The following is a 14,683-nucleotide window of genomic DNA, read 5'->3' on the forward strand; positions in this document are numbered from 1 at the left end:
TTAAATAGACAGATATTGCAAAAACTTAAAGGACGGAAAGTGAAATTGGACACACACACACACACACACACACACACACACACACACACGCGCGCGCGCGCGCACACACACACACACACGCGCGCGCGCGCGCACACACACACACACACACACACACACACACACACACACACACACACACACACTGATTAGCAATATGTTATGATATATGGTAGGGACATGAAAATGTACAACAAAACAGGAATGACCCATGAAAGGATGGGCAGGTAGTCATCCAATAAAAATTCTAAAATAAACCACTCGGATACATGCCAGATATTCATCTTTCCAGAAAACTCAAGTGTACTGACAACAGATAGGGTCATGGGTAGAGGGGTGCATCCTGTTGTCCTTATAGAAGTCCACCATGGCAGAAATTCATTGACTGATCTAGTGTGCATTTATGGATTTTCAAATTACTAAGGATTGCATGGCAGGTGTGGAGATCAGAGAACGAGGAAACTGGTACAATTTCTCAGAGTAAATGCTCGTTCCAGAATGCTCTGCCTGATGGATTAGAGGAAAGGTGGTCTGACCCTTTAGCCCCCAACCTCTTGTGGAGCTGACTGGTCCAGAAGGTCTCTTTTATTCCCCATATGTCTCTGATTCATTGCGGTTTGTTGAAGGTTGTGCTGTATTCTGCCTCCACCATGGCTTCATATCTAAGGGGTGGCTCTTCCTGACATAAAACTATTTATCATTCTGGCAGTCGGACTGATCAATTGGGCAGTGATTCAGTCCTTTTGGTCAGGGGATGAATGGAGAGGCTGACTGAATGCTCGACTCCAGGCCATTTTCAAAACCCAGGATTACTGGTGGACCTCACCCACGATCTAAGATGCTACATTAAATATGCTGTATATTTCTGATGGAAGAAATTCAATTCTGCAGAGTTATTTGATTTATTTAAACATGTATTCCATCCAGTATTTGTGTGTGATAAATATTTGTTGTGCTTATTAAAATTTTTAGACTTTAGATTAGTCTGATGCTAATGTTGGAATCAACTGAGACAATTTTTTGCATGTCTTGTTCAGTTCAGTTGAGGATTGTAGTTGCCACACATGAAATCTGTAATTTTTTAGCTGCTTTTTTGGTTACAATACTGCTTATTTTACTATTAATCACATGTAGGAATTAGCAAGTCCATTTATATTTCAAAATATAAACTATTAGACATTTTTTTCACCTGAATACTTGAAAGATAAAATCAAATGGTCTCATGGTTTACTATTTCAATCTGGAAAATGTTTTTATTTCTAACTAGACTCATTGGGAAAATGTGCCTCAGGCCAATGACTTTTCAGGCAATTCCCATACTCACTAATTTATCTATAACTTCAGAACATTAAGTCTAAACTTAAAGAACTTTAGTACAAATGCACACAGGGTCAATTTAACCTCATAACTCTGCAACCATTTGATTGATGTACTAACATGTCATAAAATATCAGTCAGAATGATCCTTTTTTCTGCCATGTTGATTTTTTTTTTTTTTTTTTTACAAGATTAAATCACTTCATAAGATTTCTCTCCTCAAAAACATGTTGAATTTTGAATTCGACATGGCTCCCCAGGCAACTTAAAAGTATTGGATGAAACAGGACACATATGCAGGACTCTACTCTGAACAAATTTGGCAAGGTTCTCAAATTAGAGAGCAATCACCCTTCTCCCCGTTACCCCATCTGCTCAGACCCTGCTAATTGCCACTTGCTGCAAAATTTATTATACTTTTATTTTATTATTATTTTTTTTGCAAACAGAAATTACAATATTCAGTGACGAGTCTGAATCCATTTGAATCCTGTCCATGTTGCACCATAAGATCTTTGAGTCTTTTTTGTTGTTGTTGAAAAGTTGTCCATCTGTCCATGCTCACACTGGTCAAAAGTGAACGGTGTCTGAATTATTTTTATATATTTAGTTTGAGTTTTCACAGAGCTGCCATCAGCAGTCCTGACAGACAGCAGTTTGTATAGCTCTCTTGTCATTTTTCACTGATAATTTTCAACGCCTCTTTGTGGCTGTGGTACGTGAATCAAATATGGTGCTTATGGCATGTTTAAAATCATGGTGCTTAGTTATGAGACGCTTGAGAACCAATGATGTTTGATGTTATTGACGTCCAATCTGCAGCATGGGTGCCATATTCGATTTGCAAGGCCTAAGTGGAGGTGAATATTATGAGTGAATATTTACATTTCACTCTTAAGTGAGTGATACAACCTTTTGGTTACAAGTCCGACTCTCCAATCATTATGCCATGACTTCCCCAAGTAGTTATAAACAATTTTTTGAGCTCTTAAAAAAAACCTCATGCTTTTTGTGGTCCGTACTATCAGTGTGTGTTTTAGAACCAATTCCATACTGGGAAAAGGCTCAAGCAGCGATGGGTAAAGCTAACTGTGCACATAATACTTTGATCTACATTTTCATGAATTAAACATATGAGTGACCTAGCTGCCAGACTCCTCAAATAATTCCAATGGCAAACCGCCTGCCACGTTCTGCATAAACAGCCATAATTTGACTCTCATTACAATTTTGTTTTTTACTGTCTTGATTCATGAAGGAATTTGATGAGATGAGATATTGTTAGTTTGGCTTCAGGGCTAAATATATTTTACTGGAATGGCAAATACTGCATTAATGCCATCCGACTGGAACTGGACCCTGTTCTGGTATTAATTTACTGGAATTAACTAAAGGTTCTTCTTAAACCGTTTTTCTTTATTATCATGGTAAGCTCAGTTGTCCCCTATAGCAGCTTGTTCACCACACCATGGGTAGTCTCTGATGGAGAAGTGCTTCTGTACAGGATCCATCAAAGGGTATTGAGCTCCGCTGCTGGTTGGAGACAACATGGTCCTTATCGCCCCTAAACAGCCTTCTGTCCTGCCTGGTTCTATCGTTTGAGTGACCCAGTGGTCAAAACCACACTGCTTAGCTTCCTTTTGACTGATTTTATTGGAGGGAAATTGTAACCTATGTGATCCTGTGAGTTAAAACAACCTGTCTACCATATAAGCCATCCTGTTTCTGTTGAAGGAATATTTCACAAAAAAAAAAAAAAGGGTCATCAATTACCATTGAAAATTGGATATCATTCGACTCGACATGCTGCACCTAATTTAAAAAGATCAGCTTTGTTTTTTTGGCCAAACTATTCAGAAGTTATAAGCAAAAATCAGCATTTTTCATATCTCCTGACCACTAGGTGGCAGGTCCTGCTTTTTATGACACACACCAAGTTTGGTCTCAATACACCAAACCATTGCGGAGATATTGCCTCACATCCATTTTTGTGTGCTTTTCATAGAATTGTTTCACACGTTATTCGAGAATGATTTGACTTATCAAATTGAATTCCATTCATTTATGCCAGGATGGTCTGAAGATGATCTGAACCAATTTTGGTGAAAATCGCACAAACCGTCTAGGACGAGTTCGAAAAAGTAGGTTTTATGAATAATTGGAAATAGCAAAAAAAATGATAACTTACAATTTATTTATTTTGGTGTTCATTCGACTCGGCATGAGACAAGGATTCAGAAGAAAAAAGTTATTAGCATAAACATGAGTTAAATTTTGGACAAATGGTGGTGCTAGAGAGTTTGAGTTAGAGACTCCAAATTTAGAGGACACACACTGTCCTCTATCAGTGTGCCAAATTTTCCTGCAAGCGGTTTTATGGGCTGCCATAGACTCAAGAGCGGAAGAAAGGGAAGAAACAGAAGAAGAAGATTAGTAATGCCAATGGATACAATAGGTGCCCACACACCTTTAGCACTTGGCTCCTAAAAATCAAGAAAATCAAACATGTAATATCAGTTTTGACAAACTTTTGCTTTTAAAAATTACATGAATACATTTATTTGTATTTCAAATAAATGTTATTTCAAATAAAAAATTTAAATTGCCATTTCACTTCCTTTTTGTGACCTCAATTCAAATTTAGTTTTTAATGGTGCTGTTACATTTCCCAGTTTGTTTGGGATATTCCCAATTTCTTGTTTCTTAGATTCCTGTGTTAATATTCTAGTCCTTTGAGGTTCAAGTTTTGATTGGTTCCCGATGTTTGTTTTCCTCAGGTGTGTCTTGTTTTCCAATTGTCCATGTCTTTTTAGTTTCTTGTATGCTTGCTTGTCTTTTAAGTTTCTTGTATGCTTGATTATTTCCCTAATAAACTTTATTCTGCACATGGATCCTACTCTCCTTTATAGCTGATTCACCATCATTACAAGTGCACATCTGCACAAATGCCCTTATATACTCCCTTATCACACTCATTATAGACCAAGATGTTCAAGTTGCTCATTTTCTCTTAAAGTAACAGTTCCTTTAAGGTTGTATGAGTATATCTTTTTGTCAGAATGAATATTTACCAAGACCAAGTCTCTTTCCCTAGCACATTACAGTAACAGCTAATGGGCTGCACCATTGAAATCAACATTAACAGTATTCTCTGAGAGAACAAGAGGGCACAGCTTTCTACTTGACCCCTGTTTGTGATTAATGACCTTCTTTAATGAACTGCCTCTGTTGTAATGCGTAAATTTCCCCTCAGGCCTTATTGTAAATTCTCCACCATCAGTTCATCCATTTCTTCTTTCTAACATCACTAATTTATAATAATTACAAATCCCTCAGTGCAAATATTCATGCAGCGCCTGTTATTGAGTCCAAAATCTACATTATTGGCATCCCCTATAGCTCCCCTATCACTGGCATCCTACCTACAGGCACAGCACAAGCCGAGCTGATTTAATATGGTCTTCTTTTGCTCCTATTTTTTGCACCTCTATTACCCAGAGGTGTGATCTTAGTGTGTGAAGGAAAACAGAAGCATATATTTTCATATAGTTATATAAACAACTATTGTGAGAGTCATGCTGAAGCCCTCTAGTGTGGTTTGCTCTGTCATCAGAACATTGTCTGGTTGATGAGAAAGGCAAATAACAGTGTTTAACATGCAGATATTTTTAAATAAAGTGTTATAGTGCTGAGACCTCTGTTCGTGTGGGTACTCTGTTACCACAGGGTTTTTTCGGGAGGAAACTGCCTCGCATGGCATGATTCCCAGAGGAGAGCGTTTTCCCTTATCGACGAATATCAGATTCCTCATATACAGTATATGACAATTACTGAACAAATGAATACCGCGGTGTGAAAAATAATTCCGGCGAAGACGTCAGCGATTTCTGTTTGCTCACTCATATCGGTTTTACTCCAAATAAACTAATTATAGATTGCGACCTTTTAGAGTATTCTTTGCAGCTGAAGGGCTAACAATTGATAATGTTTTTTTAATTAATCACACATGCTAATTATGCTTCCCATGACATTTGCCACTACACCCAGTGCAGCTGAGAGAGACATATGGAGCATATGTTTTCAGAGGGAATGCTGCTGTGCTTAATGTTGCATTATGAAATTCTGAAATATACATTGTTTTAAAGGGTATACTGGTATGTCTGAATCATTCTTCTGACACCTGTATTGGTTGATGTATGATTGATAAACATTTTGAAATATTAATCTTCTGTTTTGACCTGGCCATCTTGTTCATAGTACAAACTGGAAAAATGTAGTACTTAATAATAAGATATGAAAGTCCAGACGTTCAACATAGTCACAATTAATGCAATAACATGTGAATATAACAATATTAAAATGCAATATAACAATTCTAAGGACACAATTAAACCATTTAAATAAAAAAATAAATACTGCCCAAATATAGTATAGTAAAATAATGATGCAACATATTGGTATTGTATACATTTTTGGCAATTTTTTTAATGGTTCAAATTCATTCATTCATTCATTCATTCAATCAGTTTTTGTTTAAATATTTAATATTTATGCAGGCACATAACTTTTGTATTTAGATGGCATTTGCTAAACACTTAAAGTCTATATTTCATAACAATAATTTAATAACACTATTAAAATTATCAAAATGTATTTTTTCATCCTATACATTTCATACTGATATACCTCATTTGTAAAGCCATTTGTAGTATTTAAAATGCAGATTTAGGTTTGTCAGTACTTTATTTTTAATTTAGTGAGACATAATAGTATAGATCATTTGGCTCATCTGTGAAAATTGTAATATCAGTGCTTCTCTAATAAACAACAACAAAATATTATTCCATGGTGATTTGCAGCACAGAAAGCAGCTAGGTGAGCAAATGTTTTGTGTCATCAATGTTATTATATTGTGCATTTTAGCATAGCTGAAACACTGTATTAAGCATTATTCGGGAATGCAAGTTCAAATGTACTTCTCGCCGAAACTATAGCACTGTTTGTTCACTTTTAACTTCCATATCTTTGCTGAAAACCCAAAACATGCTTAGTCAGAAATATAACATGAAAACAGAAAAAAAAGTGTGCAGGGAGGGAACCCAAGCTCTATCAGACTTTAACAAGATTCCTGTTCAAGCATGAAACCTATTAAGCGGATGGAAGCATTTGCTCTTATTCACAAAACCTAGGATTTAATTTTTATGTTGCACTCCATTTCTTGACTGAACGACGCAAAATATCCCCTTTGACAGATTAGACAAAGTTAGCTTGCTTTAAAGGCAATATCCTGAAACAAAGAACACATAACTGCTGTATTCTCTACACAGTTATACTGTATGCTGCAATAATGTGCAATTCTGAATATGCAGCTGTATTGCATTAAAAGGAAACTGAGCTACATATAAGCTTTAACAGTAATGATCTAATTCTGATTATTTGTATGCTGAACATTTCTGAACAATTCTTAAACCTTGTTTTGTATTGAGATCTAGCTTGGGCCATTTTTGTCCACGTACCAGAAGAAAATAAATGACTAAATTATATATTTTTTATAATATCTCAACTGTTTATTCTAGACAGCAATGCAATTAAATGCAGGACAATGGAGACAATGGAGATTTTTCTTCACATGTAATCTCCTCAAGAGTTTTCACAAGTGTTCAGATTTGCTATAAGATCTCAAAGTCTTGCTAAGATTTCATTTTGAGCTCAAACATTTTTCATCAAACAATGATCAAATTTTCTCAGCGATGCTATCCACATTCATTTTATAGCTCTGTTATTACTCTGTCAAAATCTGATTCTATTTTAAGAGACACATCTGAGACAAAGCTGCAGCTTGAACTATGACCGAAAAGTCTCCAATGTTTCAAGGGTGATGAAAGATCGATAAAAATGGCCTATCTAACACAAAATGATAATCTAACACACACACGTCTGGTTCACTATCCTTGTGGGGACTCCCCTTAGGCATAATAGTTTTTATACTGTACAAACTGTATTTTCTAATGCCTTACACCAACTCTACACCTAAACCTACTCACCACAGAAAACTTTGTGTTTTACAATCTCAAAGAAACTCATTTTATATGATTTATAAGCTTTTGTACACATGGAGACCTCAATTTATGCCCTATCATTTTGAATGATTTCTGAAACATCATGTAACAACTTTGACATCTCAGGAATAATTTAATTGTTAATATATATTCAGTATATTAAAAAATATATATATAGTTCTTTACATTTGTAATAATATTTCACTTACTGTTTTTATGTTTATTTAATAAATGCAGCCTTGTCTAGATAGTTATTTTAAAAGAATTTAAAAAAATCTTAATGATTCCAAACTTTTGACAGTAGTGTAGTGTATATGATAACATTGTGTGAGGGACAGAATGAAATGTAATCATTATTGTGGCTCATAGAGATTGCCATTTCTGGGTCACTCCTACATGGAGGGATTGGTACCTTAACAAGGTTTTTTTTTGCCATTTATCAAAATAGTTCAGAAAGATGATCATTACAGGGAAAAAAATTAATCAATGAGCCAGTATGTGCTGCCCAATGCTGATCTATGTTATATTTGATAAAGATAAAATGATACCCCTCAAGGATCCTGTTTTATATCACCATTAGTTAGGTGGCAGGGGAAAAATCAGATTAAAAATCTATTAGGACTCTTGGGTTTCATTAGAAGAGAACTTTTGCTTACAAGAGCATTTTCTACTTTAATAAGTAATACCTGTTAAAATGAAGTTATAATCCCCTTTTCAAATTAATTGAGGTAATAAATCATGTGCATATAATGTGCCCTTTTATGTTTACACAGTGTCATTTTGGTGTCTGTATGTGTGTTGTGCATGTTGCATGAGCTTATCTGTGTGTTCAGTGTAGGTAGTGATTTTTTTTTTTATTCTGCCTGGTTCATATAATCTGCAAAATTACACATTTGCTGTAATTCTATAATTTGAGAAATTAATGATCTAGACTGACCTGGCATTTTCACAGAAGCTGGGAGGCTGGATATTTATTGAAGTGATGCATGATCACACTAAAAATAAGTAAATTAAATTATTGAAATGAGCAACAAAACAAGACAGTTTAACCTCAAGTGATGTAACAAACGAAAGTGAAATATATACTTTATATGTATGTATGTATGTGTGTGTCTATATATATATATATATATATATATATATATATATACTCTTAAAAAAATCAAAAAGGGGTTTGCACAGTGATGCCATAGAAAAACTAATTAGGGTTTCCAAATAAACCATTCAGTGAATAGTTTTTATCCCTCTGGGGTCCGAGCCGAGGGTGTTTTGGGACCTCGAGAAGTTTTGACATGCCCTGACATTTGTGATTATTTCAGTAACGTATAAACATTTTAATGGCTAAAGTTTAATAACACTGTAATCAGCACAAACATGGGCTACAATAATATGTAAGCAGCATGTATGTACGTGTGAGTACATAAAAGTTGTGAGCTTTGTCTTTATATCACATTTGATCTGCTCGTACAGTATGAGTTGGTACCTTGATGAAATCGCACAGTTCATGAAATGTCTCTCGGTCAGCTATTTTATTCATGCAAGTACAGCTCCTGTTGTCACAATGTCATTCAGTTTAGTTTGGTTTTCTTTGTTCATTTCCTGTTTGCGTGTCTGATTTGTTACCATGGTGTTTGATTTGATTGCTTTATCGTGTTCAGCTGTGTTTGCCTAATTATCCTGTGTTTGCCTAATTATCCTCTATTTGTATCATCATTTGTTCGGTTTTGTCTGTGTTACTTTTTTCTTCTTCTTTGCCTGCATGCCTTTTTGAGTTTGTTCAGTTTATCTATACTATTAAAAGTTATTTATTATTATTGCCTTGGATTACCTCATTGTGTGACACCAGTGTCTTTGAATGGCGAAACATCAACTTATCCAAAGCTGTTCTCCGAGCTAACAATTTAATAGAATTTTTTAAATCATATCATCTTTATTTCAGACTAGACCATCCAATGCGCATGTGCAGTCCTGAGTAGCTCATAGCAACCGGAGATTCTAATGGTCTCTTTTATTTATAAAGACTTTTTTTAAGAGGGAACACACTACAGGTGAAGGGTATAAAATATTATAAACTATAGGAAAAGTTAGTCTAACTTTGAACTTACTTGAAGCTTTTGCACACAGATTGTCATTTTACGCTGATTGCCTAGCAGAGTGTGTTATAAAATATGGCTGACAATTAGCACTTTGATGTGTGATATAAGATTTTATGGTTACATGTGGCAACTTATAGAGGTCCATAGAGGCCAAAGGTGTTTCCTCAATAGTGTCAGCAAAATTAAAACAATAAAACAATAAAACAATCGTGAAACATTAATGTCAACGTAGTGCTTGTCACATACACGGCGTCCTTCAGATGACCTTCAGATGACTGATGGTGAACTGATGAATCACTCTTGTTAAGTACTTGTTCAGCTACATTGACAAGATATGATCCAAGCAGTACTGCTGTTTCAATGTGGCCACTGATTAATAAATCTATTAAATGACAGCAGTCACATGTGCCGGTAACATTAGTCACGTATATGATATCTAACCACTTTATGTTCAACTCAGCTTACTTTAGACAAGCATTGCAGATGGGGGAGGGCTTGTCTATTTTCTTCAGAAATGCAGCTTGGAGTTTGATGGTTTTATTGCCATTGTTTGAGGATATGATCCCAAAAATATCCTCCTGAAGATTTTCATGTCCTTTTCATATTATTATTATTTTCTTCGTTTTACCCCCAGTTCCTGCTCTTCTAGTGTCAAATACTGTATTTAGTCCCAACACTGCTCAATAAGCTGGAGTTTGAATTCAGAGTTATTATTTCCCTCATACTGCCTTTAAATTAGTATTAAATTGGATGCATGATGGAGTGTTGTGCTCAGGATTTGCAAACCTGATGCAAGCTTGTCCAATCTGCCCTCTCTAAACACTTGATAAAGCTGCAAAAAAAAAAAAAAGAAAAAAGAAAAAGAAAACACCAAATTAATTTCCTTGTTACAGGCTGGGCTCATCAGGATATCAGAAAACGTCTGAAATGAAAAATGAACAGAAAATGAACACTCATTGGTTGCTCAATCAGATAGTACCGCCCCAAACTCATGCCATTGGTTGAGAAAATAATATGCTTTGGGTGGACAGGCTGCTCAAACGACAGAAATATTTTGATAGTGCCACAGTGTTTATTCAAGTAATGCGAGAGAAATCAGCCATCAGTTGGTTTACATATAGAAGTTTATGCATATTAACAAAGTAAATCGGATAGGAGAAAGCTTTTTAACATCGATATAACCATATAACACGCTCTGTCAACATATACATCATCAACTATATATATATATATATATATATATATATATATATATATATATATATATATATACTGTATATATGTTGAGAAATGTGATTATAAGAAAAATAATTTGATTAATTCGTGGCTTTCACTTAATTATTATTATTATTAACGAGACAAACAGTAAATGTCGTTTAGACTCTTCGGTGAAGTGGAAGCTGTAACTGTCTTAGTTCAAAAAGTTGTAACGTGATAATGAACATTAGAAGTTGTTAAAAAGTACAGCACAGCTTATTGAAATCTGGCATATAAGCTCCTGCCCAACCCCGGAAAATTTTTAAATGATTTGTCAATAAAACCACTATTTATAAGACCAACAAGAACACCATTGCACGTCAGTTATAGCTTGATATTTTTATTTCATTTATTTTATAAAACATTCCCCTTTCCAGTACTTGGACACATGAATAACCTAAGTGTCCAACTCGACTTATGGGGAGAAGGTATGCATGATCGCATGCATAATGATAACAATTTAAAATATATTATAAACACCTCATCAGAATTTGAAATAAGGCAAAACCAATTACTTGAAAGAGTAAAGTTTATTCCATTTCCTCATATTGTCCTCAGGACATTCAAACCTCTAATCATTTAAACACATTTCATAAATAGAGATCTGGTAATTTGTGGGGTTGACTGTACAGAATAAAACCTCAGAAGTGAATATTAAAAAAAAGAATGAAACAAATGGGTCACATGTGTGGATAGTGGGTTATATATTTACAACATACAATAGAAGAGGGAAGAAAAGTAATTAAAGAATTAATGAGCATCTAATGACACAATGCCACTGCAAAGCAACTTGTTTATATGACATGTTAACAGCACACGGGGATATGTTTTAAAGAGATTTATAAATATATTCAGATGATTTGCAAGCATGCATATACAACATTACTCTCAACCAGACAGCAGTTTTCAGCCCCTGAAACAGAGTAAGTGCATATGAGCGGTGGTAAAGAAATCTCCCAAAACAAAATCATAAACAATTAGTGTAGTATCTCTAAATGCAAACAATATCATGCTGTCTAAATCTATGTAATTGTGGTTGCTGTACACAAGGATATAATACAAATTAATCACAACAAATATAATGTGAATACTGACAGTCAGAAACATTTGGATAATTTTCATGTTGGACAAGAACCTGAGACTAGTTGTGTATTAATGCCAATGTATAATTCCCTCAAATGCATTACAAGCTTTTCCATTTACCGTCAATGGAAATAACCCTCTTCAGAAGGGAAGGAAATGAAGTGATGCATTGTAAATGGGCCAAACAATGTTTACAATAGGCCCACAATGATATCTGAAATGACTCAGGCATTCTTTAGAAAATGGAGGGGAATAAAACACCCAAACCTCTCATTTGAAAACCATACAGTAATGCTACACATCTACTAACAAAAACCAAAACAGTGTCAGGATTGTTCGTCTAGTTATGCTTGATGTTCATGATGGCATTGTGGAAATCCTTTGAAGGCCCTGATTTAAATACTCCACATTTGCAGTATATATGTATACTGCAAATGTGGAGTAACAAAATATATATTTTGTTCTTTTTCTTCATTCATGATATTCTTGAAATGAGATACAATTATTATCTTATCTTACATGTACTGAAGCACTTTACATGATGATTGCAACAAAAGTGGCGTATAATCATATCAATCCAAGACAGATGAAAATCATGTTCCAGAGGCATATCATAACATGATTATATACACACTTTGTCTGAACAAGATCATAACAGCAATGTTAAGTGCAGCTGATGTTTATGTAGCGAGCTTTGAAACTGAAGACATGATTTGACCTAGTACCCTTGTTATATACTGCATTTCCACAACTGTATAATCTTCTTTCAATAATAGGCTTCTGCGCTCAAACAATAAATATTTATTGGCATGAAACATTTGCATTTAGCATCTTTCAATTGAAATAACATAGCAACATGTACAAATCAAAAACAGTTCTGAGTGCATCATGCGGAAGTCCTGTGGCTTCAAAAATTGCAACATGTATGTACAGAGATAGTCTTTAGAAAACAGATTTTGAGTATGTGTGAATGGGAATGTTTGAGTACATATTTACTGTATGTGAGAATGGGTTTTAGTGCAGGTAGCTTTCCTTCTGAACTCTTCACAACAAAGGTTCAATTGTAGAAAAACCTTGATATATATGGCGCGTATAAGTACATCCCTTAAGTACGTCAGAGCAAAAAAAGTCTCTATTTTCCACTTGGCAACATAAAAAAATATTGTGAAGGGACAAAAACCCATTTGACGTCTCAGGCCTAATTCACATAATACAGCCAGTAGATCAAGTTGAAAAGAGAGAAAGCTGAAGGAAATATTATCCGTGACCATCGATCGATGGCGTTCACGTCTGTGAGGTCAGGGATTTTGATTTTGAGCTGAGAAGAGCGTCTACGTAGCCGCGGTTTCTTTGGCTGCATGTTCCTGGCCATGCTGTGGCGGCCATCGGGCCGCGCAGTGCTCTGTTTACGATACTGGATCCCTGAGTTATCGAACACCATTGAAGTGGAGTTTCGGGTCTCGCTAACGCTGGTGGTGACCTCATTCCCGGCCACCTCATTGTGGATCTCCAGGGTGGTGAGAAGGATATTTCCCTGGGAGTCAACCTGCAAGCACAGACAGTCCTGGTTACCATGTTTGTCTTTAACTTTTTAAAGCCTACTGTATTATATTTTATACAAAACTTTCTAATCCCATGTTCAAAATCTTGCTGAAAAAAAGCTTTTTTTCCCTTGTTGAGTGTGAGCTCCATATGCTCTTAAATAATAATATGAGCCATAAGATGAGACATATCAAATTTGTTGTTTTGTTTTTTAATAGATTTTATAAAGGTTAAATATACTGATACATTGTTATGTTTTCATATCTCAGGCATATATTAAATGGTTACAAAATTGTACGAACAGTAAAAAAAACAAAAAAAAACCTATAAAGTTGATAAATAAAAAATGGTAAAAAAAAGAATAAATGAAATGAAAAAGCCGTCAATGTGCTCAGAACAGTTCTTTGCACAAAAGTGAAAGACAGCTAGCTTTTATTAGCTATTAACCAATGAATTAGATTCATTGGTTACATTATGTAACCACTACTTCGGAATGCTCCCAAGAAAAAATAATAATGGTAAATCCCTGCCATAGACACATGACACAGACATTAATTACCGCTGAAGTGCTGGGCTCTCCAGTACAGCATACAGAATTGAAAAGCACTCATTTTATAATCTCTAGTACTACAAAAACATCATTGTAGTAACAGTATGATAATGAGATGCTCTAAACAAGCCACAATTTCAAAAAGTAATATTCAGTATAATTACATTGTACAACTGTAAGCTCAAATCATATTTAGGTTATAAATGGCTGTTTTGTTAATGAGCAGCATCGCGACTACTGTAAAAAAAGAACAAGTTGGTAACCTCACAAGGATCATATTAGAAAGCAGAAGTTTTCATCAATCAAGTGTAACTTTGAAACTGTAATGTAAACTAGACAACAGAGAAGCCCTAAAAAAACCTATAGATTTGTCATTTTCTTATTTAATCAATAAAATTAAATTTGTTTATTATATGGTGCACACACAGAACATAAAATGAATAAAAATGAATGTGCATTAAAATAAGGGGAAAATGCTAAATGACAAAACTGCTATTTTTCTGAAAAGCAAGTTCAGGCTATTTCACAAGAGGAGATCCCTCCATGAGGCTGATTGTTTATTTACTGTTACCTTAGAGTCTCTGCAGTAATAAATAATTCAGAAATACATTCTTGCAAAAATATCTTTACAACCCATGTCGTAATCTTGATCGGTGTTTGTGATGGGGTGAATGAGAGAACAGCAACAGTACATGAGTATAGCATATTGTTGTGCTGTGGGATGATGAGCATTGAACCAG

The 14,683-nt window shown here is 34.9% G+C and overlaps 1 protein-coding gene across 3 annotated transcripts in view; it reads right to left on the minus strand.

Moving 5' to 3' along the window:
* Positions 1–12,317: 12,317 nt before the first annotated feature.
* Positions 12,318–14,683, minus strand: part of LOC132151770 (gamma-aminobutyric acid receptor subunit beta-3-like) — a 76,791-nt gene continuing 74,425 nt past the window's right edge. For all 3 annotated transcript variants that reach the window (XM_059560126.1, XM_059560125.1, XM_059560127.1), the window contains one exon: positions 12,318–13,397. In XM_059560126.1, coding sequence (XP_059416109.1) covers positions 13,050–13,397 — 348 coding nt within the window. In that variant the 3' untranslated portion in view covers positions 12,318–13,049. The remainder of the gene's footprint in view (positions 13,398–14,683) is intronic.

This window comes from Carassius carassius, chromosome 10, assembly GCF_963082965.1.
Source record: "Carassius carassius chromosome 10, fCarCar2.1, whole genome shotgun sequence".
NCBI lineage: Eukaryota > Metazoa > Chordata > Actinopteri > Cypriniformes > Cyprinidae > Carassius > Carassius carassius.